We start from the raw sequence: 15,957 nt of genomic DNA, 5'->3' as shown, positions 1-15,957 counted from the left end.
TGGAAATCACAAAAATGATATTCAAGTACACGAAATTTGTGGGTATAGCCCAGATAGCGTAGGCGCTAGGAAGATACAAGTGACTTAAATTATAAGTAAGGCGATAAGCAAGACCGAACAATCCACTTTGGGTGGGCCAAGTTTCATAAGGAGACCGGGGCGCACGCGACCAACCCGGAAACTTGGAAAGATAGCGTCGCTGCTTATCTGGGCCATGACTAACAACCATAATATGGATGAGTTTGTAGTAACATATAGTGTATAGTATGTACTATGTAGTACTTGAAAACAATACTCCGAGATGATTATGGCTAGAACATCACCAGCGTATACCTAATCAGTCTAACCGCTCTGAGTCTCCTGCCCGCTCCTATCGGCCTAAAGGACCCAGAATTCCGTCCGAACGTTGGACCCTGATAAGCCGTGTCTCGGACTGGGGCCTGGTATTTCCATGGTCCTTTATGCCTATTGGGAGAACCTTTCCACCCTCCGAGAAGCCAAAAAACCCAAATGCCAACAAACCCAATCCCTCGTCGACGCCCCAGCGCGCTCTCGCGGTCTCGGACCGCGATGCTTCCCCCGTTTATCACGTTTATCATGTCTATCATGCGGGGTTGCCGCCTCGTGGCTCATCTAGTTGATCCGTAGTTACTTTGTTCCTATCAAAGTGTGGCTCCAGCCTGCTTTCTTTTAAATAAATTCAAGCTTCTTCCTGATCTTTCCCCAGACTCTCCATTTTCCTGAGAACCCCACTCAAACCAAATCCTGTCACCCTTTGAGTGAAACCCTACTCCATCTTCTCCTGCCCTAGTGCCCTTAGTGCCTACTACTTCTGTCCTTCTGTTTTCTATTTCCTACTTCCTACATACCCCTAATACATAACCCTTCCTTCTCGACTGCCGTCTAATCCTCACCCCCACCATGCGGCAACACTCCGTCGACGCCTCCGCCGACGAGGCGTTGGCCCGCATGGGCTACAAGAGCGAGCTACCTCGTAACTTGTCCATGCTGAGTATCCTGGGTCTATCCTTTGCTATTATGGCCGCGCCATACGGCCTCAGCACCACCCTCTACATCACACTGGACGACGGCCTCTCCGTCACCATCATCTGGGGCTGGGTCTTCGTCACTCTCATCTCGATCGCCATCGCGGCCTCCCTCGCCGAGATTTGCGCCGTCTACCCCACCGCCGGTGGAGTATACTACTGGAGCGCAATGCTCTCCACCCGTCGCTGGGCACCGCTCATGTCCTTTATCGACGGCTGGTTGACACTCGTGGGCAACTGGACGGTCACACTGAGTATTATCTTCGGTGGTGGACAGCTTATCCTCAGCGCGATCCAACTGTGGAAGGAGGACTTTGTCGCGAATGCGTGGCAGACGGTACTCATGTTTTGGGCCGTGATGCTGGTCTGCACGCTCGTCAATATCTTTGGGTCGCGCTATTTAGACCTGATTAATAAGATTTGTATCTTTTGGACTGCTGCGAGCGTCATTATTATTTTGATCGTGCTGCTTACTATGGCGGATCACTTGAACTCGGGCGAGTTTGTCTTCGCCGAGTATGATTCCTCGCAGAGTGGATGGCCTGCTGGCTGGGCCTTTTTCGTTGGCTTGCTGCAGGCAGCGTATACGCTGACGGGATACGGTATGGTCGCGTCGATGTGTGAGGAAGTCCAGAACCCGCATCGCGAGGTCCCCAAGGCTATCGTGCTGTCCGTCGTTGCGGCTGGAGTCACGGGTCTGTTGTATCTGATTCCCGTGCTGTTCTCGATGCCCAATGTCGAAGTGCTGCGCCAGGTGGCGAGTGGACAGCCGATTGGAACGCTGTTCAAGGAAGTAACCGGCTCCGCTGGCGGTGGCTTTGGTCTGCTCTTCCTGATTCTGGGAATTATGTTGTTCGCGGGTATTGGCTCGTTGACCGCTGCCAGTCGCTGCACGTATGCCTTTGCGCGCGATGGAGCCATTCCAGGATTCCACCTGTGGCGTCGCGTTAACAAGAAGCTGGACGTGCCCGTGTGGGCGATCATCCTCTCCGCAGTGGTAGATTGCCTGTTGGGATTGATCTACTTTGGCTCCACGGCTGCCTTCAACTCTTTCACGGGTGTGGCCACGATTTGTCTGTCGACCTCGTACGGATTGCCCATTCTGATCTCGATGATCCGCAGCCGTGAGGATGTCAAGCGCTCCACCTTCTCTCTTGGTCCATTTGGATGGATCATCAATGCCATCACCGTCCTGTGGATCGTGCTGGCCGTCGTGCTCTTCTGCATGCCTTACACGTTGCCCGTTGATGCGTCCGGGATGAACTACGCGAGCGTGGTCTTTGCCGGGTTTGCTGCTATTAGTATCGTCTGGTACTTTGTGTATGCGCGCAAGCACTTTACCGGTCCTCCGGTCTCGAAGGAAGAAGTGATCGCAGCCACGGGAGTTATGACGGGCTCTGCAGTGGATACGGAGAATGCTATACTCGAAGTCAAGAAGATGCCCAGTAATTAAGTAGGAATCCACCGGAATGTGGAGTCTGGGGGATTTTCTTCTCTTTGGTCTTGTGTACATTAGCTTATGCCTTGGAAATATGACAATTCATTTTATAATTCATTCTTTCGTTTAGTTAAACTGTAGAATAATCCAATCATCTGCATACTCAAGTCTCTGGTTATTTGTCTAGTTGACCGTTGGGGCGGGAATCACAAGTGCCCTGACGATCTTCTTTCCGACAGCCGCGGTCCAACGCCCTCCCCCAAAGTTCAAACACGCCACCTGCTCGGCCTGTTCTCGAGGCACGAGACGCCTCTGACACGCTTCATTTCGACCTCTAGATGAACATTCCGTCGCATCTAGTAAATATACTGCCATTTCGAGTCCGGCAAGAGTCGCAAACGTGATCGGGAAAGCATTGCCCTTTTCCGAAGCGACTAAAAAGGAAGGACTACCAGAAGAAGGGGAAACAGGAACTAAAAAACCTCAAGGGCACCATCCAATTTCCCCCAGTCGAAAACGCCCCGGCCACTCAAAAGACTAGCTTCATCCACCCCCCTTTTGTCCCATTCCATTCCGATCATCGACACACGCCGTCTTCCTCTCTCCTACTCCTTCGCCGCGCGCTCCATGAGGCTCGTCCACGCCAGCCGATGCCCGACCCCGCTCCCATGAAGACAGGGCAGACTACCGGACCGCTTCTTCTCGCATCAGCATGTCGGATTCAGTAGGTGCGTGATTATCTGGATTTCATACTCCCCTTGGTTTCGTGGTTGCGCTGGTATTGACGTTCGTTTCGGGGTAGATCGCGTCTTCGTCCATGCCTTGAATACCGTGAAGAGGATTCCCCGGACGGGAACCGCGCGCCCGCCGGCTGCGGAGCGTTTGAAGCTATATGGCTTATATAAACAGAGTATGGGTGAGTGAATCTTGCGGGCCTGCTTTGGATACACGTATCGAGGGCGGATTGGCTTATAATCTCTGGTAGAGGGGGATGTTGAGGGCGTGATGGATCGCCCGATAGGGAATACCCCGGAGGTACACGCGGAGTGCGAGAAGTGGTATGTCGTTTTATGGGAATGGATAAACCACCCAGCCAGATCCTTAAATGATCATTCCTGTCTCTAATTTGGATGTTTGACTAACAAATCCCCGCTCTTCTCGCCGATAGGGATGCCTGGTACGCTCAGCGCGGGCTTACGCGCACCGAAGCCAAACGCCGCTACATCGGCACCCTTATCGACACCATGCATCGCTACGCCTCACAAACCCCGGAAGCACGCGAACTCGTATCAGAACTCGAGTTCGTTTGGGACCAGATTAAATACAACGCCTCCTCCTCATCCTCCTCCGGTCCACTCAACGCCGTCGGCGTTCCACCTTTATCACATCACCAAAACAGCGCATACGGCAGTATAGGCGGACGTCTCGCCCAATCACCTACAGAACAATATGAAAGGCCAGACATGCGGACAGACGATGCCCGCGACTCACGCCTACGCGTGCTCAGTCCCGTCAGCCAACCCGAAGAAGAAGAGTACTATCGCCGACGACGAGCCGCAAATGACCTCGACGAAGACGTAGAAGACGACGACGAAGATGAAGAATACGAAGAAGCCCGCGACAGTCTATACGAACCCCCAGACAACGCATCCACAAATACAGATACACATACACACACCGGCACGGACCGCACCGGCTCCCACGGCGACGACCGCCGCGCTCGCTCCCGCTCTCACAATCAAAACCACGCCAGACACAAATCCACCTCCGGAGTCAGCGATGGCACAAGCCTAACCGGTCCGGACTCGCAAGACCCGTCTAACCCACGTAATAGCCGCTGGCGCCGCCGCGTCGAACAAGCTCTCACCAAAATGACGGCTGAAATAGCCGCTGTCCGCGAGCAGATGGAGGCGCGGACGTTGGCGCATCGTCGTCGGTCTGGGGTGTGGGCTTGGCTGAAGTGGATGCTTTGGGCTGTCGTGCGCCAGATTATTTGGGATGTGGCGTTGTTGGGTGTGTTGTTGATTTGGATGCGGATGCGTGGGGATCGGAGGCTTGAGACGAAGTTGAAGGAGGGTTGGTCTGGTGTCAAGGCACGGCTGGGGCGGGTTAAACTTCTTCGCCGTGTGCCTGTGATGCCCTAGGTTTGTGGTTTGTATTACCCTCCACTGTTACCTGATCCAGACTACGTTGTTGTCCCCCCGACGTGGTGATATTGGGTCAGCACGATGGAACTGGTTGGTGGTTGGCTGTTTTGCATATTTTCATGAGTTCTTATTACCCCCCCCTCGTTTACCATTTGAGGAGTTCTTGTTGCACATGTTACTTATTGTGTTTTTTTCTTTTGTTCTGTACATATGGGTTTGAATTCGAGGTTCTGGTGTTTTTCCTTTTTCGATTTGTTTTGGTCTTCTTGGTCTTGTCTTGATATGGGGTTGTATGTAATTGGTCTGTGAGATCTATAGACTTGGTAGAGGGGTCGAATTAGAAGATAGCCTTATAGAGACAATTTGATATTGCTCAGATCCATAACGTTCTGTTCTATACGATGACGCTCTAATATTCACGCCCAGGGTCTTTAGGTAGTTTGCGCCGCTATGTCTTGGCTTATGGCCTGGCGGTGATGTTTACCGGGAAAGATGGCGCGACAGTGAGTATACAGCTGGGTCCAGTTAAGCAGAGAAATGTCAGCTAGCAACCAAGCATGAGGATCGAGTTGGACAGACCATCCCTGTTCAGCCAGTCCTGGGACCAGTATCAGTAGCTCGCATCTCGTTAGAGGGGTCTAATCCAGAGAACATAGGTCGTCTCGAGAACCCAAGCTATGAGCAACTTCAGCTGAAGTTTGAGAAGGAAGATACCAACTGCTTCGCAGTTTGCGAGAGAGACCACATTTCAAGCGGAAATCATAACCATTCCTGATGCCAATAGATATTTACACAAAACATACACCGGACGAGACAGACAGAGTAGATGAAACACAAGGACCGCTTGCGCATCTAGTTTAGAACAAACAGATAAGGAAAAAGAGAAGAAGAAGCCGGAGCCCTGGACGGCAGTATAGTAAGGCGGGCGAGTTAAATCGGGTGTTTATGAAGGAGGATTGAACCGGGAGAAGATTATATCATCTCGGCTCTTTTTAGTACTGCGGTCCGGGGTACTGGGCGTACTTCTGTTTGGGACGCAGGTGGACGGGGACCTGGTTCTCGGGGGCGCCGGGAATGGTCTTCTTCAGGCCCTGTAGGGATTGAAGAGAGGATGTTAGTTTTGGACAGTTGGATATGCGTAATGCATGTGTTGCATGCCAGCCTCAGTTGCACGTTGTATAGACTGGGGATGGAATTCATACCAGCTTGTCGAAGATGCAGTTGTTCAAGGACATCTCAGCCTTGCGGCACTCGAAGAGGTAGTGGTTGTTGTTCTCGAGGCAGTCGGCATGGGCCTTGAACTGGTCCAGGCAGTGGGTGTTAATGTCCTTGATACTGTTCCGAGATCAGTCAGCCGCCCTGCCCATTCCCCTCCAAGTCCCAGAATCGGCCGGTCCAATTCCTTTCCCAATCCACGCCGGGGAGAAATACATACACGCTAGCAGCGCAGCGCGTCACCTTGCGCCCCTCCTTCAAGCACTCGAACTCTCCGCGGCCATTAGCCTCGTCCTTGCACTTCATGTAATCGTCGTTGAAAGCCTTGCAGCGGTCGCCAATGAAGTACGCCGCACTAGTCAGGAATGCCGAAGTAGCGCCAATCTCCTCCACCTTGGGGATGTGGTCCGGCATGGGGGTGGTGTCCACGAGGACATGCTGGTTGAACCTGTTGGCCGAGGGATATCGCGGTTAGTCTTGGTTCTGGTGCGGCGGGACAGCATGGAAGGGGTAATTGGAGGAGGAGAGAAGCATACTGAGGGTCTCGCTGAGCCATTGTGTCGGTGGCTGGTCTGAATAAGGGTGGATGGGAGGTTAATTGACGAGGGCAGTGGACTTCGTGAAGCTGCGGGTTGCGGTGGAATTGAAAGGTCGGTTTCTTTGGGGACACGCTGATTGGTGGAGCGGGGATGCTGAGGTAATCACGTTGCTTGGAGGAAGTGTATGAGCGTAGCCTGTTGACTGGCAATTGGCAAAGATATAGGCAAAAATTCTTGTCATTAGGCAGAACAGGGTCTTCAGTGTAGCCTCAAGTCTAAGAAATTATTTAGCTCCCTTGATCCCCTACTTTTTCTCCAAAGTTTCCTCAAACGTGGTCCTTCACAACCTTTCCGGCGAATGTCAATATCACGTGACCTAAACAAAGCACAGCTCCGACGGTTGAGGTTCTCTTCTTCGCGAAGCTCTCCAGCGCTCATCAGCTCATCTGCCCTACCACCTCACTCTCCAATTGCTGGGGAATGCGATCTTGAGTTTTTCTTGATCTGCAATTGATTTGTCCGATATAACGCGACAGGCTTCGCTAATCTCGGTACTCCCAATTCAAGAATTGGACCTGCTTTTTTTTGCGACCTATCCTCGCACCTCATCAAGGATATTCCACCATGTCTCTCTTCAGCAATACTGCGACCCCCAGCCCCTTCGGCGCCCCGGCTAACAAGCCTAGCGCTTTCGGCGGTGGTCTTGGCTCCAGTACGACTACAGGAACCACATCAGGATTGTTCGGCGGTGCAACTCAGACTCAACAACAAACTACCACGGCACCCGGCCTTTTCGGCACGCCTGCGACATCCCAGACACCTAACTTGTTTGGCACGAGTACTGCGCAGAAACCAGCTGCCACAACCTTCGGTGCCACCACGCAACAGCAACAGCCCAGCCTGTTTTCCTCGACTACCGCACAGAAGCCAGCTACGAGCATGTTCGGTACCAATGCGCCGCAGCAACAAACGCAACAACCTGCAGGTGGACTCTTTGGAACGGCTTTCGGTGCCTCTGCCCAGCAGGCCCCGCAGCAGCAGCAACAACAGCAGCCACAGCAGTCGCAGTTCGGACAAACGACTATGGTTCAGCCACCAGGTCAGCCGCAGGAACAATCCCTATCAACAAGCCTGTGGTCTCCCGGTCGCGCCATTACTGGAGGTAAATAAACTCTTGGTTACACTTCAACTTTTACTACATACTAACTCGATTTATCATGATCAAAGTACACCGAACCGTCCCGATGCAAATCGCCATCGTCAAGGATAAATGGGATGCGCAAATTCGATCGTCTCCCTTCCGCGCCTATCTCTATAACCACGTTGGCGACGAAAACGCACCATTCTTCCAGCCCGGCTTCGAAGACGACGAGACGAAATGGGAGGAGGCCTTGCGGCAGCGCCCTGGGTCGGGTTATGTGCCCGTACTCATCAAGGGCTTCATTGACCTGGGCAAGCGTGCCCAGCGCCAGAAAGACTTCCTCGCCATGTTGCAGACACGCCTTCACGAAATCAACAACTGCTTGACCGACCTACTTTCACGACACGATCTGAAGATCTCCGTCAAGGTTGCGGATGCTCGCCGAAAGCACATTGTTCTGAGCAAGCGGTGCCTAGCCCTGGCGGCTAAGACGCAAATGCTGCGTAACCGCGGTTACGCTATGGACGACGCTGAGGAAGAGCTTAAGAAGAAATTGGTCCAGCTGGAGCGGTCTGTCTTCGATCCTTCTCTGACTGGTCGCGGCGAGGAGATCTGGGCTCGTATGCTAGCCATTCAAGAACACTCGAAGCGTCTGCAGGCTGAGATGGACCGTGCTGGTGCCAACGTGACGAATAATGCGGAGGATGAGATTGACGAGCACACTATGAAGACCGCCAAGAAGGTACGTTCTCATCCCAATCATTTCATCTTTAATTCGGACACTAATTCGCTATATTTACAGATCCTTGATGACTACCATGCTCAAATTCAGCACTTGCAGAAGGAGATGGAGGTGGTAAAGAAGGACTTTGAGGAGACGCAGAAGCTGCTTGGAAAATAGGTCAGCTTTTGCTTATGAGCCTGGATTCTCTTCGATCCTTGCCATCTGTATCTCTTCACATTCTGGAGGACTTGAATGATCATTGGGCATGGGAGCACCGGCGTTCTTGGGACGATCACATGTAATGCATAGTCAAATACAATTTTCCAAACCTGATGGACACTGCTTCTCTGTTTTGTCTGATACTATCTACGTCCTTGACAACGTAGGGCCTCTACTGAGGTTAGAGTAAAGCTGAGTCTACCTCCTTAAGGTCTGTTGGTTGATTTCAAGTGGCATCTTGCCATAGTCCAATTTTCCGTTACTCTATCCTCAAAAATAAAACCGAGATGAAAACCGGCATGTACAATCCATAATAATACAACATTTAGGCTAGATCTCGTGATATGCAGCTGGATCTCCGGAATCCCTCGAAATTGTTCTAGGTTATTCCCAGCTCAGCTGATAGATCTCCCGAGCCCAAATTTAAGAAATTTCCACATATCCCAATGCCTGAAAATGCACTCAAACATGGTAAAGGAGGTTTGGTTTGAGGATCATGGCGCAATGGAGGCAAGAGATAGGTGGAAGGGCGCAGCGATACGCTTAGAGGAACTTGCGGGCGAAGTCGATGGCGAAGGGGGCTAGTATGCGTCAGAACCGGTGATCAAGGACATGAGGATAGGATTGTAATTTGAAGGCCAGGTTGGGAGTGGCGCGATTGTGAGAATTGACTTACACAGGTAGAGGAGGATGCCGCCGAAGACAGCCATCTGGACGGTCTGGCTAGCCTCGATCTCACCGGCCTGGACAGAAGTCAGTGTTGATCCAAATGATATGTTTGTTCGAGAGGTAGTTCATACGCGGATCTCCTCCTTGGAAAGCTGTTCTTGGCCTAGACGTGAAGGATGGATGGTTAGATAAATGCGGTTTTGAGGTTTGATCTGGAGGTATGATGGCGGATGACATGTGTTGGAGTGAGTGTAAGAGTGGAAGCACATACCTGGGGCGAACATTTTGAGATATTAGAAGAATATTTGAGATGTTATTGTAGAGTGGAAGAAGAGGGAATGAAGTAATGTGAAGAACCCGCGGAAGTCGGGCGGACTTGGGGAAGAAAGAAATCACGGGAGCACAGACCAACCACTCCTTCTCTGATGCCCGCCTCGACCTTTTGCCTCTGCCTCTTTCTCTCTCCTTAACGTTCCTTATCCTTTTACAACTTCCTAAAGCTCTATCTGAGAATCCTTCGAGAGCTCTTGTTCATACCCATACAAGATTTTCATTGTCACTTGCCACCTGTGATTCACCTTTCGGATAGGTCTCGGAGACTACGCTGATAACCACCGCGTCTACTAACGGACGCTCAGCACTGGTTGGCTCTCTCCTCCGAATCTCGCTATAGAACACTCTCTGTCCATAATTTCCTGGCCTCCACTCCCTTTTACCGCATCACCTCCATCAAAATATGTCTGCTTCGCCCGAACACCAGGCTGGCTCAGCCGCCGCCTCCCCCGAGCCCGAAAAAGTCGCAACCCCAATTGCTGGCGATGACAACGAGACCGAGCAGCCTGCTGAGGTTGAGGATAATGACGATGCGCTCGAAGATCAGGACAACGATGATGATAACGAAGGTGGCATCTCCGACGACGAATCGATTCTATCCGAGGTCGATGAGGCGCAGTTTGAGGACTTCAACCCTGAGAATGTCGATGTCGAGGACCGTCCCCAGCTGGCGATTGATGAGGAGAACCTGAAGCTTATCGGTCGCCACAAGCGCAAGCGTACTGATGATGGAGAGGGCCGCTCGCGCCGCAAGGAGGGCCGTCGTGAGAAGAAGAGCCGCCGCGCGCAAGAGGAGGAGGATGCCGAAGACGGTTCCTCTCGTCGCAGGGAGCGCAAGAAGAAGGAGGCCTCGCCTGACACGGATGAGGAGACTCTTGACCCCGAGACTCGTGAGTATTATTGCCGGCATTGAAGAGAACAAATGCGTTCAGTTAGGGCTGACAGATTGGGATATTCTAGGTCGTCGCCGTGCTCTCGATCGTGCTATGGATGAGGCCATCCGCAAGCCTGGAAAGAGGAGATCTCGCAAGCAGGATGGAATTGTACGAAATACTGGTGGACCAATGTCTTATGCGCTCGCTAACAGTTTCAATAGGATCTTGAAGCTATGGCCGATGCTGAAATCGAAGATATGCGAAAGCGCATGACCCACGCCGCGCAGATGGATGCCATTAATCGTCAAGAGGGCAAGCCCGCTATGCATAAGCTCAAGCTCCTCCCCGAGGTTATTATGCTCCTCAACCGGAACCAGTACATCAACAGCTTGGTTGACCCCGAGATCAACCTTCTCGAGGCCGTTCGATTCTTCTTGGAGCCATTGGACGATGGCTCCATGCCTGCATACAATATCCAGCGTGACCTGTTGACTGCACTCACCAAATTGCCGATCCAGAAAGATGCTTTGATTGCCAGCGGAATTGGCAAGGTCGTTGTTTTCTATACCAAAAGCAAGCGCACTGAGCGACGCATCAAGGACATGGCCGAGAAGCTGCTGGCCGAGTGGACACGACCAATTCTCCAGCGCAGTGACGATTATTCGAAGCGTGTCTTCCAGCAGGCCGACTTTGATCCTACGTGAGTTTTGATGAACTTTGCCTCTGTCCGATATTCAATCCCATTTACTGATGATTCTTCTAGCAAAATCATCAAGCGCACCCAGACTCCCGCTGAGGTGGTGGCTGCCGAAGCTCGTGCACGCGAGAAGCTGCCTCCTCGTCTTGCCAACCGTGCCCGTGTTGACCGTACCAATGTGACCTATACCATCGTGCCTCGACAGACTGCAGTGCAAGAGAGCAAGTTTGCGCGACCACTGGGTAGCAGCGGCGAGGATCGATTCCGCAAGATGCAAGCCCGCAACAATGCTGCGCAGAAGGGGTCTCGTCGGTAAAATCGGATGGTTCTTCATGTCGCGATAATTTTTTCTCTTCTTCTCTGTTTCTCCTCGGGGTCTGCTACCGTCATCTGACGACTCCCAAATTTTTTCTGACATGGTGCGTCTGGCGTTCGGGATGGATCGGGAACTTCTACATTCTGAGCTTAGGGGCATGTAACATCGCGCCCGGTAGTTTATTTGCGCAACAAGTGATTCAACATATCTAATCGACCTAGACTCGTTAGATGTAGATATAGTAAGGACCAGTCAGAGAGTAGTAGATTACCAGCTTATCCTTTAATCGACGTCATCAGCATATATTTTCTGCGATGAAAATGTGTAGGGCGAGCGAGATCCGAGCTTCGTCCGAAGTTCAGCCGGCCGACAGAACGCCGATGCAGCAGATCCCGCGTGGTCACGTCATGCTTTTCGGTTTCTCGGTCTTTGCTTTCCTGCAACACCTTTAAGAGAACTCCAATTCCTCTCCAATTTTCCCCTCATCCCATTTTCAATCAACACACACACATCCATACATCCACTATGAAGTTGCTCACTAAGGAAGAAGAAGATGCCCACTACCGGTATGTTGATCCCCTCGGATCCCGGGCCTGCCTTCAATCTTTTCCACATCATGCCATACTAATACCAGCGCTTTTCCAACAGCTCCGTCGTCAAGGGCGGCTCCTTTGGTGGCATCCTCGGTCTTGCCGGCGGTGCCGCGGGCGTTATGCTCGCTGCGCGACGATACCACACAATTCGCAACCTGACCCTCCCCATGAAAGCCTTCTTGGTGACCTCATCCGGTACCTTCGTCGGTATCATCGCCGCCGACCACGCCTCCCGAGATTTCGAGAAGCAGCAAAACGCCGCCAAGATGTGGTACGAGAACCGCGAGGACCGTCTGCACGCCGAAGAGCTCCGCGGTCTGAGCTTCACCGACCGCGCTGTCGCCTTCGCCCGCCGCGAGAAGTACAAGATCGTCGGCGCTACCTGGATCGCCTCCATGATCGGCTCTTTCGTCCTAGTCGGTCGCAACCCGTATCTGTCTGGTCAGCAGAAGATTGTTCAGGCTCGTGTGTATGCTCAGGGTCTGACTTTGGCCGTGCTGTGCGCTTCTGCTGCGTTCGAGATCTCGGATCAGCGTCGGGGTCGGGGTCTACTTGATGCTGCTAAGAAGGATAAGAAGCAGCAGCTTGAGGATGCGACCGAGCCTGCTCCTGTACATGCCGGTAACAAGGATCAGGTTGATCTCTGGAAGGAGATGGTTGCTGCGGAGGAGCAGCGTCTTAAGTCCAAGCACCAGTCCCTGCATGTGAAGCACGAGGACCACCACGCGGTCGCTCAGGCAAAGGAGGAAGCTTCCGAGTCTGCCTCCGAGGACTCCAAGACTGAAGAGAAGTCCGAGTCCGAGTCCGAGTCTGAATCCAAGGAGGAGCCCAAGGCCGAGGACAAGAAGCAGGCTTAAATTTTGCCTTGCATGACAACAACCCGTCTACCTTCCCTCCCTTCTCATGTTGGCTCTGCCACACCATTTCTTTTCAACATGGCTACTTTCTAGCCTAATGTTGGCATTTGAATGACCCCCGTTCATTCTCCCACCCCAGAGCCTATTAAGGCTTTATGAACCACAATAGACTGAGAGACAGGACTGGGGTATCTTCCAAGAGGCTGGACCATTTTGGCTTCCCTTTTTGTCCATCCCTCGTACATATTTTCTGCATTTCTTCTCACCGGTGTTTTATTCTCTTTTTTCATAATGTCTCAAAATGGCTCGTGCGAGCTAAAAGTCTTCCCGGTAAAATCGTGTATGATACTTTACAAGGCGGATTTGGGATCTGTTTCTCTACTCTAATGAATGATATATATTTTCATGACTGTGTTCCCTCTCCCCTAAACTCCATCCTATTCCCTAACCAGGTTCTGCATTAAATGTAGTTAAACAAAATCTGGAATCCAACCTCTTTTTTCTCTCTTTTTCGTCATTTTCTTTCTAGAATGCGGCTCATCATTTCAGATCCGTGGGTTGTTCTTGATCCAGAAAAGCTTGGCATAGATCATCGATGATCACAGGAATACACACGATCGGCATCAGCTATGTCTGGTTGCTGATTGATTAGGTCTACTACTTAGAACTCTATTTCCAAGCAGTTTCCCATAGAATGGGATAATAACTCAGCTGGGAGAGTGCACGACTGAAGAACAACTTCAGTTTCTGCTATCGTGAAGTCGCCAGTTCGATCCTGGCTTGTCCCATTTCTTTTTTCTTTCAATTTTTTTTTTCGCTCACCATGTATCAATCGGCGATAATCTACCTAAACCTTGGCTCCACTTTAGATGGATGGGATGCTCGGTTCCATGTGCCTGGGCTTTTATTTTGTAAACGGCAGACCTGTGAATTACTTACCAAAGACTCAGGGCTGGTTATCAAAGTAAACCAGCAATTTCAGTATTTTCGCCGCATCCGAAGCTTTCTTTTCTAGTGGATAGTAAGATATATCTCAATTGGTATATAGTATGCGCTCCTGGTACCGCGGCAAGTGTTGATGTTGAAAGATTTCTCGTATTCTTAAAGGTAGTCCTCGAAAGTGAAGGTACGATGCTGAAGATACGCCCCGGCGGTGGCCAAAGCAAGCGGAATCATACAAAAGCAATTATATAGGCACTTGACCTGTTCATACTTCTATAGGAGCAGGATTCCCGGAAATACGATAGAATGTAAGGCCGTGCTGCAGAGCGTCGCACGACGAAATGTGGGAGCACGCACCATCGGCGGATCAATGTGCAAAGAATCGGGGCCAGGGGCTCGTCTTAATTGATAATAGGGTATAAGGCGGTGTTAGCGGTGTACGGAGTAGAATGTGGTGTGAGATGTGAGTCATGGGACACCGCTCAAGGTGGTCCTTGGCGTATTATCTTCCTAAAATTAGTATCTAAAACACAGGAGTCCTAGTCTCTAGTAAGTATCTGTGGTTTGACCAACAACTATATTAAATGTCAAGTACCCGTACTTGAGTACGATATCTCCAATTAGTTTGAATAAACGCTGAAGGGAGATTAATTATTTAGAGATATAATACATGCATATAGACTACAAACATCACAGTATGATCCTCTCACACTGCTCGACCGGCTTCAACCCAAAGCTCTTCATACCACCTTGCCAACTCAGCTCAATCGCGGTTTTAGCAAAGCCACGCAAGTTCGCTTCATAATCTCCAACTACCACCTCATCTACCCCTTCAACGCCCCCAGCCGTTGCAATTCGGCGTGCGAGATCGGCTGCATCTCGCAACGCAGTATTAGCGCCCATCGCTCCCGTCGGAGGCATAACATGAATGGCATCACCAAGCAGAGTAACTCGGCTAGAAGGCTCCCAAGGTGCGATCTCCGGCATAGCGGACAGGATCGAGCGAATGGCCGATTGACTCGAGTCCTGCATGTCGAAGATAGCTCGGAGTGATGGGTTCCAAGAGCTGGTAAGCTTGCGTGAGAGATCTGCTGATTCTTGCGGGTTTATATGCCACGATTTCTCTCGGGAGATGGGGATTTGTGAGCTTTGTGTGCAGAGTACCCAGTACATGTAAGGATCTGGTAGTTGCGGTTCAATGATTTCATTTACGTATGGAAAGTTGATCGACTCGAATAGGACGCATGGCTGAGACGGATCTTCAGGGTCGAGGACAAGACTCATCCCATGTCGATATTCCTCCGCAAGTTTGGCGAGGAATTCTGGGGTTGATGGGGTCTTTCCAAAGATGATTCGCGTGCCAGTATCCAGGCCTTGGAACGAGGGGAGGTACTGCTTGCGAACTTGAGAGCGGACACCATCAGCGCCAACTAGCAGGGATCCGTCCTCGGTACTTCCATCTGCAAAGTAAACCGTCACTTTGTCGGGGTGAATGGTGTACTGCTCGAGGCTTTTCCCGAAGAACACATGTCCCTCAAGTCCTGTTAGGAGGGCCTCGCGAAAGGTCGATCGATCCACTGTATAGGACTTGGACTGGGAACCGGCCGGTCTGAAGCCACCAGGGGAGGGGATATGTGTTCCATCAGGCCTGATTCGGACTCCAATGGCAGGTGTATCGGCGCAGGTTTTCTCGAAAAGAGTGAACAGCTCGGGTGTCAGGGCCTCTTTCAGCGCATCGACGCCATGTTTGGTGATTCTTAGTCTGTATCCCTGGGCGCGGAACGTGCTTTTCTCGTCTTGTTCAAATAGCTTGAATGGGATATTGTTCTTTTTCAGTGCCTGGGCTAAACAAATGCCTCCAAGGCCTGCTCCAACGATCAATACAGGCAATGGCATGATATGCGTGGTGGAGAAGTTGAGATAGGGTATCGATGGCTTGAGAACTCAAGATGAGATAGCCTTGGAGAGAGCGGAATGTGGGCTTGACTTTAAAGGTCCTAGCTAAAATTGAGTCATATTGCTAAAGTCATGGGGCTAAAATCTGACGGGGATTTGTTTCGTTGAAGGTCAACGTGGATCGGGCTACGATCATCCCGGTCGGAAGTTAGAACAACCCGAGCATCTGCCCGAGTGCATTTGAGGCTCTATCGGGTCGCTAGACCCCGATGTAATCATTTTTTGAAGGCCGATGAACATTCTCCGTAGC

At 51.3% G+C, this 15,957-nt stretch overlaps 8 protein-coding genes across 8 annotated transcripts; 5 read left to right on the top strand and 3 right to left on the bottom strand.

Moving 5' to 3' along the window:
* Positions 1-921: 921 nt before the first annotated feature.
* N7496_011414 (putative GABA permease) lies at positions 922-2,499 on the top strand (the record flags this gene model as incomplete). Its single annotated transcript, XM_056704327.1, has 1 exon — positions 922-2,499. The coding sequence occupies one exon, from the start codon at positions 922-924 to the stop codon at positions 2,497-2,499; it is 1,578 nt and encodes a 525-aa protein (XP_056550287.1).
* A 587-nt stretch (positions 2,500-3,086) lies between these two features.
* Positions 3,087-4,628, top strand: N7496_011413 (acyl-CoA-binding domain-containing protein; the record flags this gene model as incomplete). The annotated part of the gene is made up of 4 exons (XM_056704326.1): positions 3,087-3,212; positions 3,287-3,400; positions 3,470-3,542; positions 3,653-4,628. Exons 1-4 carry the CDS (start codon positions 3,197-3,199, stop codon positions 4,626-4,628), a joined length of 1,179 nt encoding a protein of 392 aa, XP_056550286.1. The 5' UTR covers positions 3,087-3,196.
* A 995-nt stretch (positions 4,629-5,623) lies between these two features.
* On the bottom strand, positions 5,624-6,478 carry N7496_011412 (coiled-coil-helix-coiled-coil-helix domain-containing protein; the record flags this gene model as incomplete). Its single annotated transcript, XM_056704325.1, has 4 exons — positions 6,383-6,478; positions 6,067-6,294; positions 5,834-5,966; positions 5,624-5,722 (listed from the first exon to the last, which is right to left on the bottom strand). Exons 1-4 carry the CDS (start codon positions 6,400-6,402, stop codon positions 5,624-5,626), a joined length of 480 nt encoding a protein of 159 aa, XP_056550285.1. The 5' UTR covers positions 6,403-6,478.
* Positions 6,479-7,009: 531 nt separating this feature from the next.
* On the top strand, positions 7,010-8,427 carry N7496_011411 (putative nucleoporin; the record flags this gene model as incomplete). Its single annotated transcript, XM_056704324.1, has 3 exons — positions 7,010-7,547; positions 7,613-8,268; positions 8,329-8,427. 3 exons carry the CDS (start codon positions 7,010-7,012, stop codon positions 8,425-8,427), a joined length of 1,293 nt encoding a protein of 430 aa, XP_056550284.1.
* Positions 8,428-9,012: 585 nt separating this feature from the next.
* N7496_011410 (uncharacterized protein) lies at positions 9,013-9,422 on the bottom strand (the record flags this gene model as incomplete). Its single annotated transcript, XM_056704323.1, has 4 exons — positions 9,013-9,050; positions 9,146-9,212; positions 9,270-9,301; positions 9,410-9,422. 4 exons carry the CDS (start codon positions 9,420-9,422, stop codon positions 9,013-9,015), a joined length of 150 nt encoding a protein of 49 aa, XP_056550283.1.
* Positions 9,423-9,874: 452 nt separating this feature from the next.
* Positions 9,875-11,359, top strand: N7496_011409 (transcription factor SPN1; the record flags this gene model as incomplete). The annotated part of the gene is made up of 4 exons (XM_056704322.1): positions 9,875-10,361; positions 10,432-10,514; positions 10,568-11,046; positions 11,110-11,359. The coding sequence occupies 4 exons, from the start codon at positions 9,875-9,877 to the stop codon at positions 11,357-11,359; spliced, it is 1,299 nt and encodes a 432-aa protein (XP_056550282.1).
* A 525-nt stretch (positions 11,360-11,884) lies between these two features.
* N7496_011408 (HIG1 domain-containing protein) lies at positions 11,885-12,809 on the top strand (the record flags this gene model as incomplete). Its single annotated transcript, XM_056704321.1, has 2 exons — positions 11,885-11,925; positions 12,008-12,809. 2 exons carry the CDS (start codon positions 11,885-11,887, stop codon positions 12,807-12,809), a joined length of 843 nt encoding a protein of 280 aa, XP_056550281.1.
* A 1,632-nt stretch (positions 12,810-14,441) lies between these two features.
* On the bottom strand, positions 14,442-15,647 carry N7496_011407 (FAD-dependent oxidoreductase; the record flags this gene model as incomplete). The annotated part of the gene is made up of 1 exon (XM_056704320.1): positions 14,442-15,647. One exon carries the CDS (start codon positions 15,645-15,647, stop codon positions 14,442-14,444), a length of 1,206 nt encoding a protein of 401 aa, XP_056550280.1.
* Between the last annotated feature and the right edge of the window lie 310 nt (positions 15,648-15,957).

This window comes from Penicillium cataractarum, assembly GCF_028827025.1.
Source record: "Penicillium cataractarum strain IBT 29864 chromosome Unknown utg000009l, whole genome shotgun sequence".
NCBI lineage: Eukaryota > Fungi > Ascomycota > Eurotiomycetes > Eurotiales > Aspergillaceae > Penicillium > Penicillium cataractarum.
Note: the sequence above shows the minus strand (reverse complement) of the source record. Positions and strands in the feature narration are given on the sequence as shown.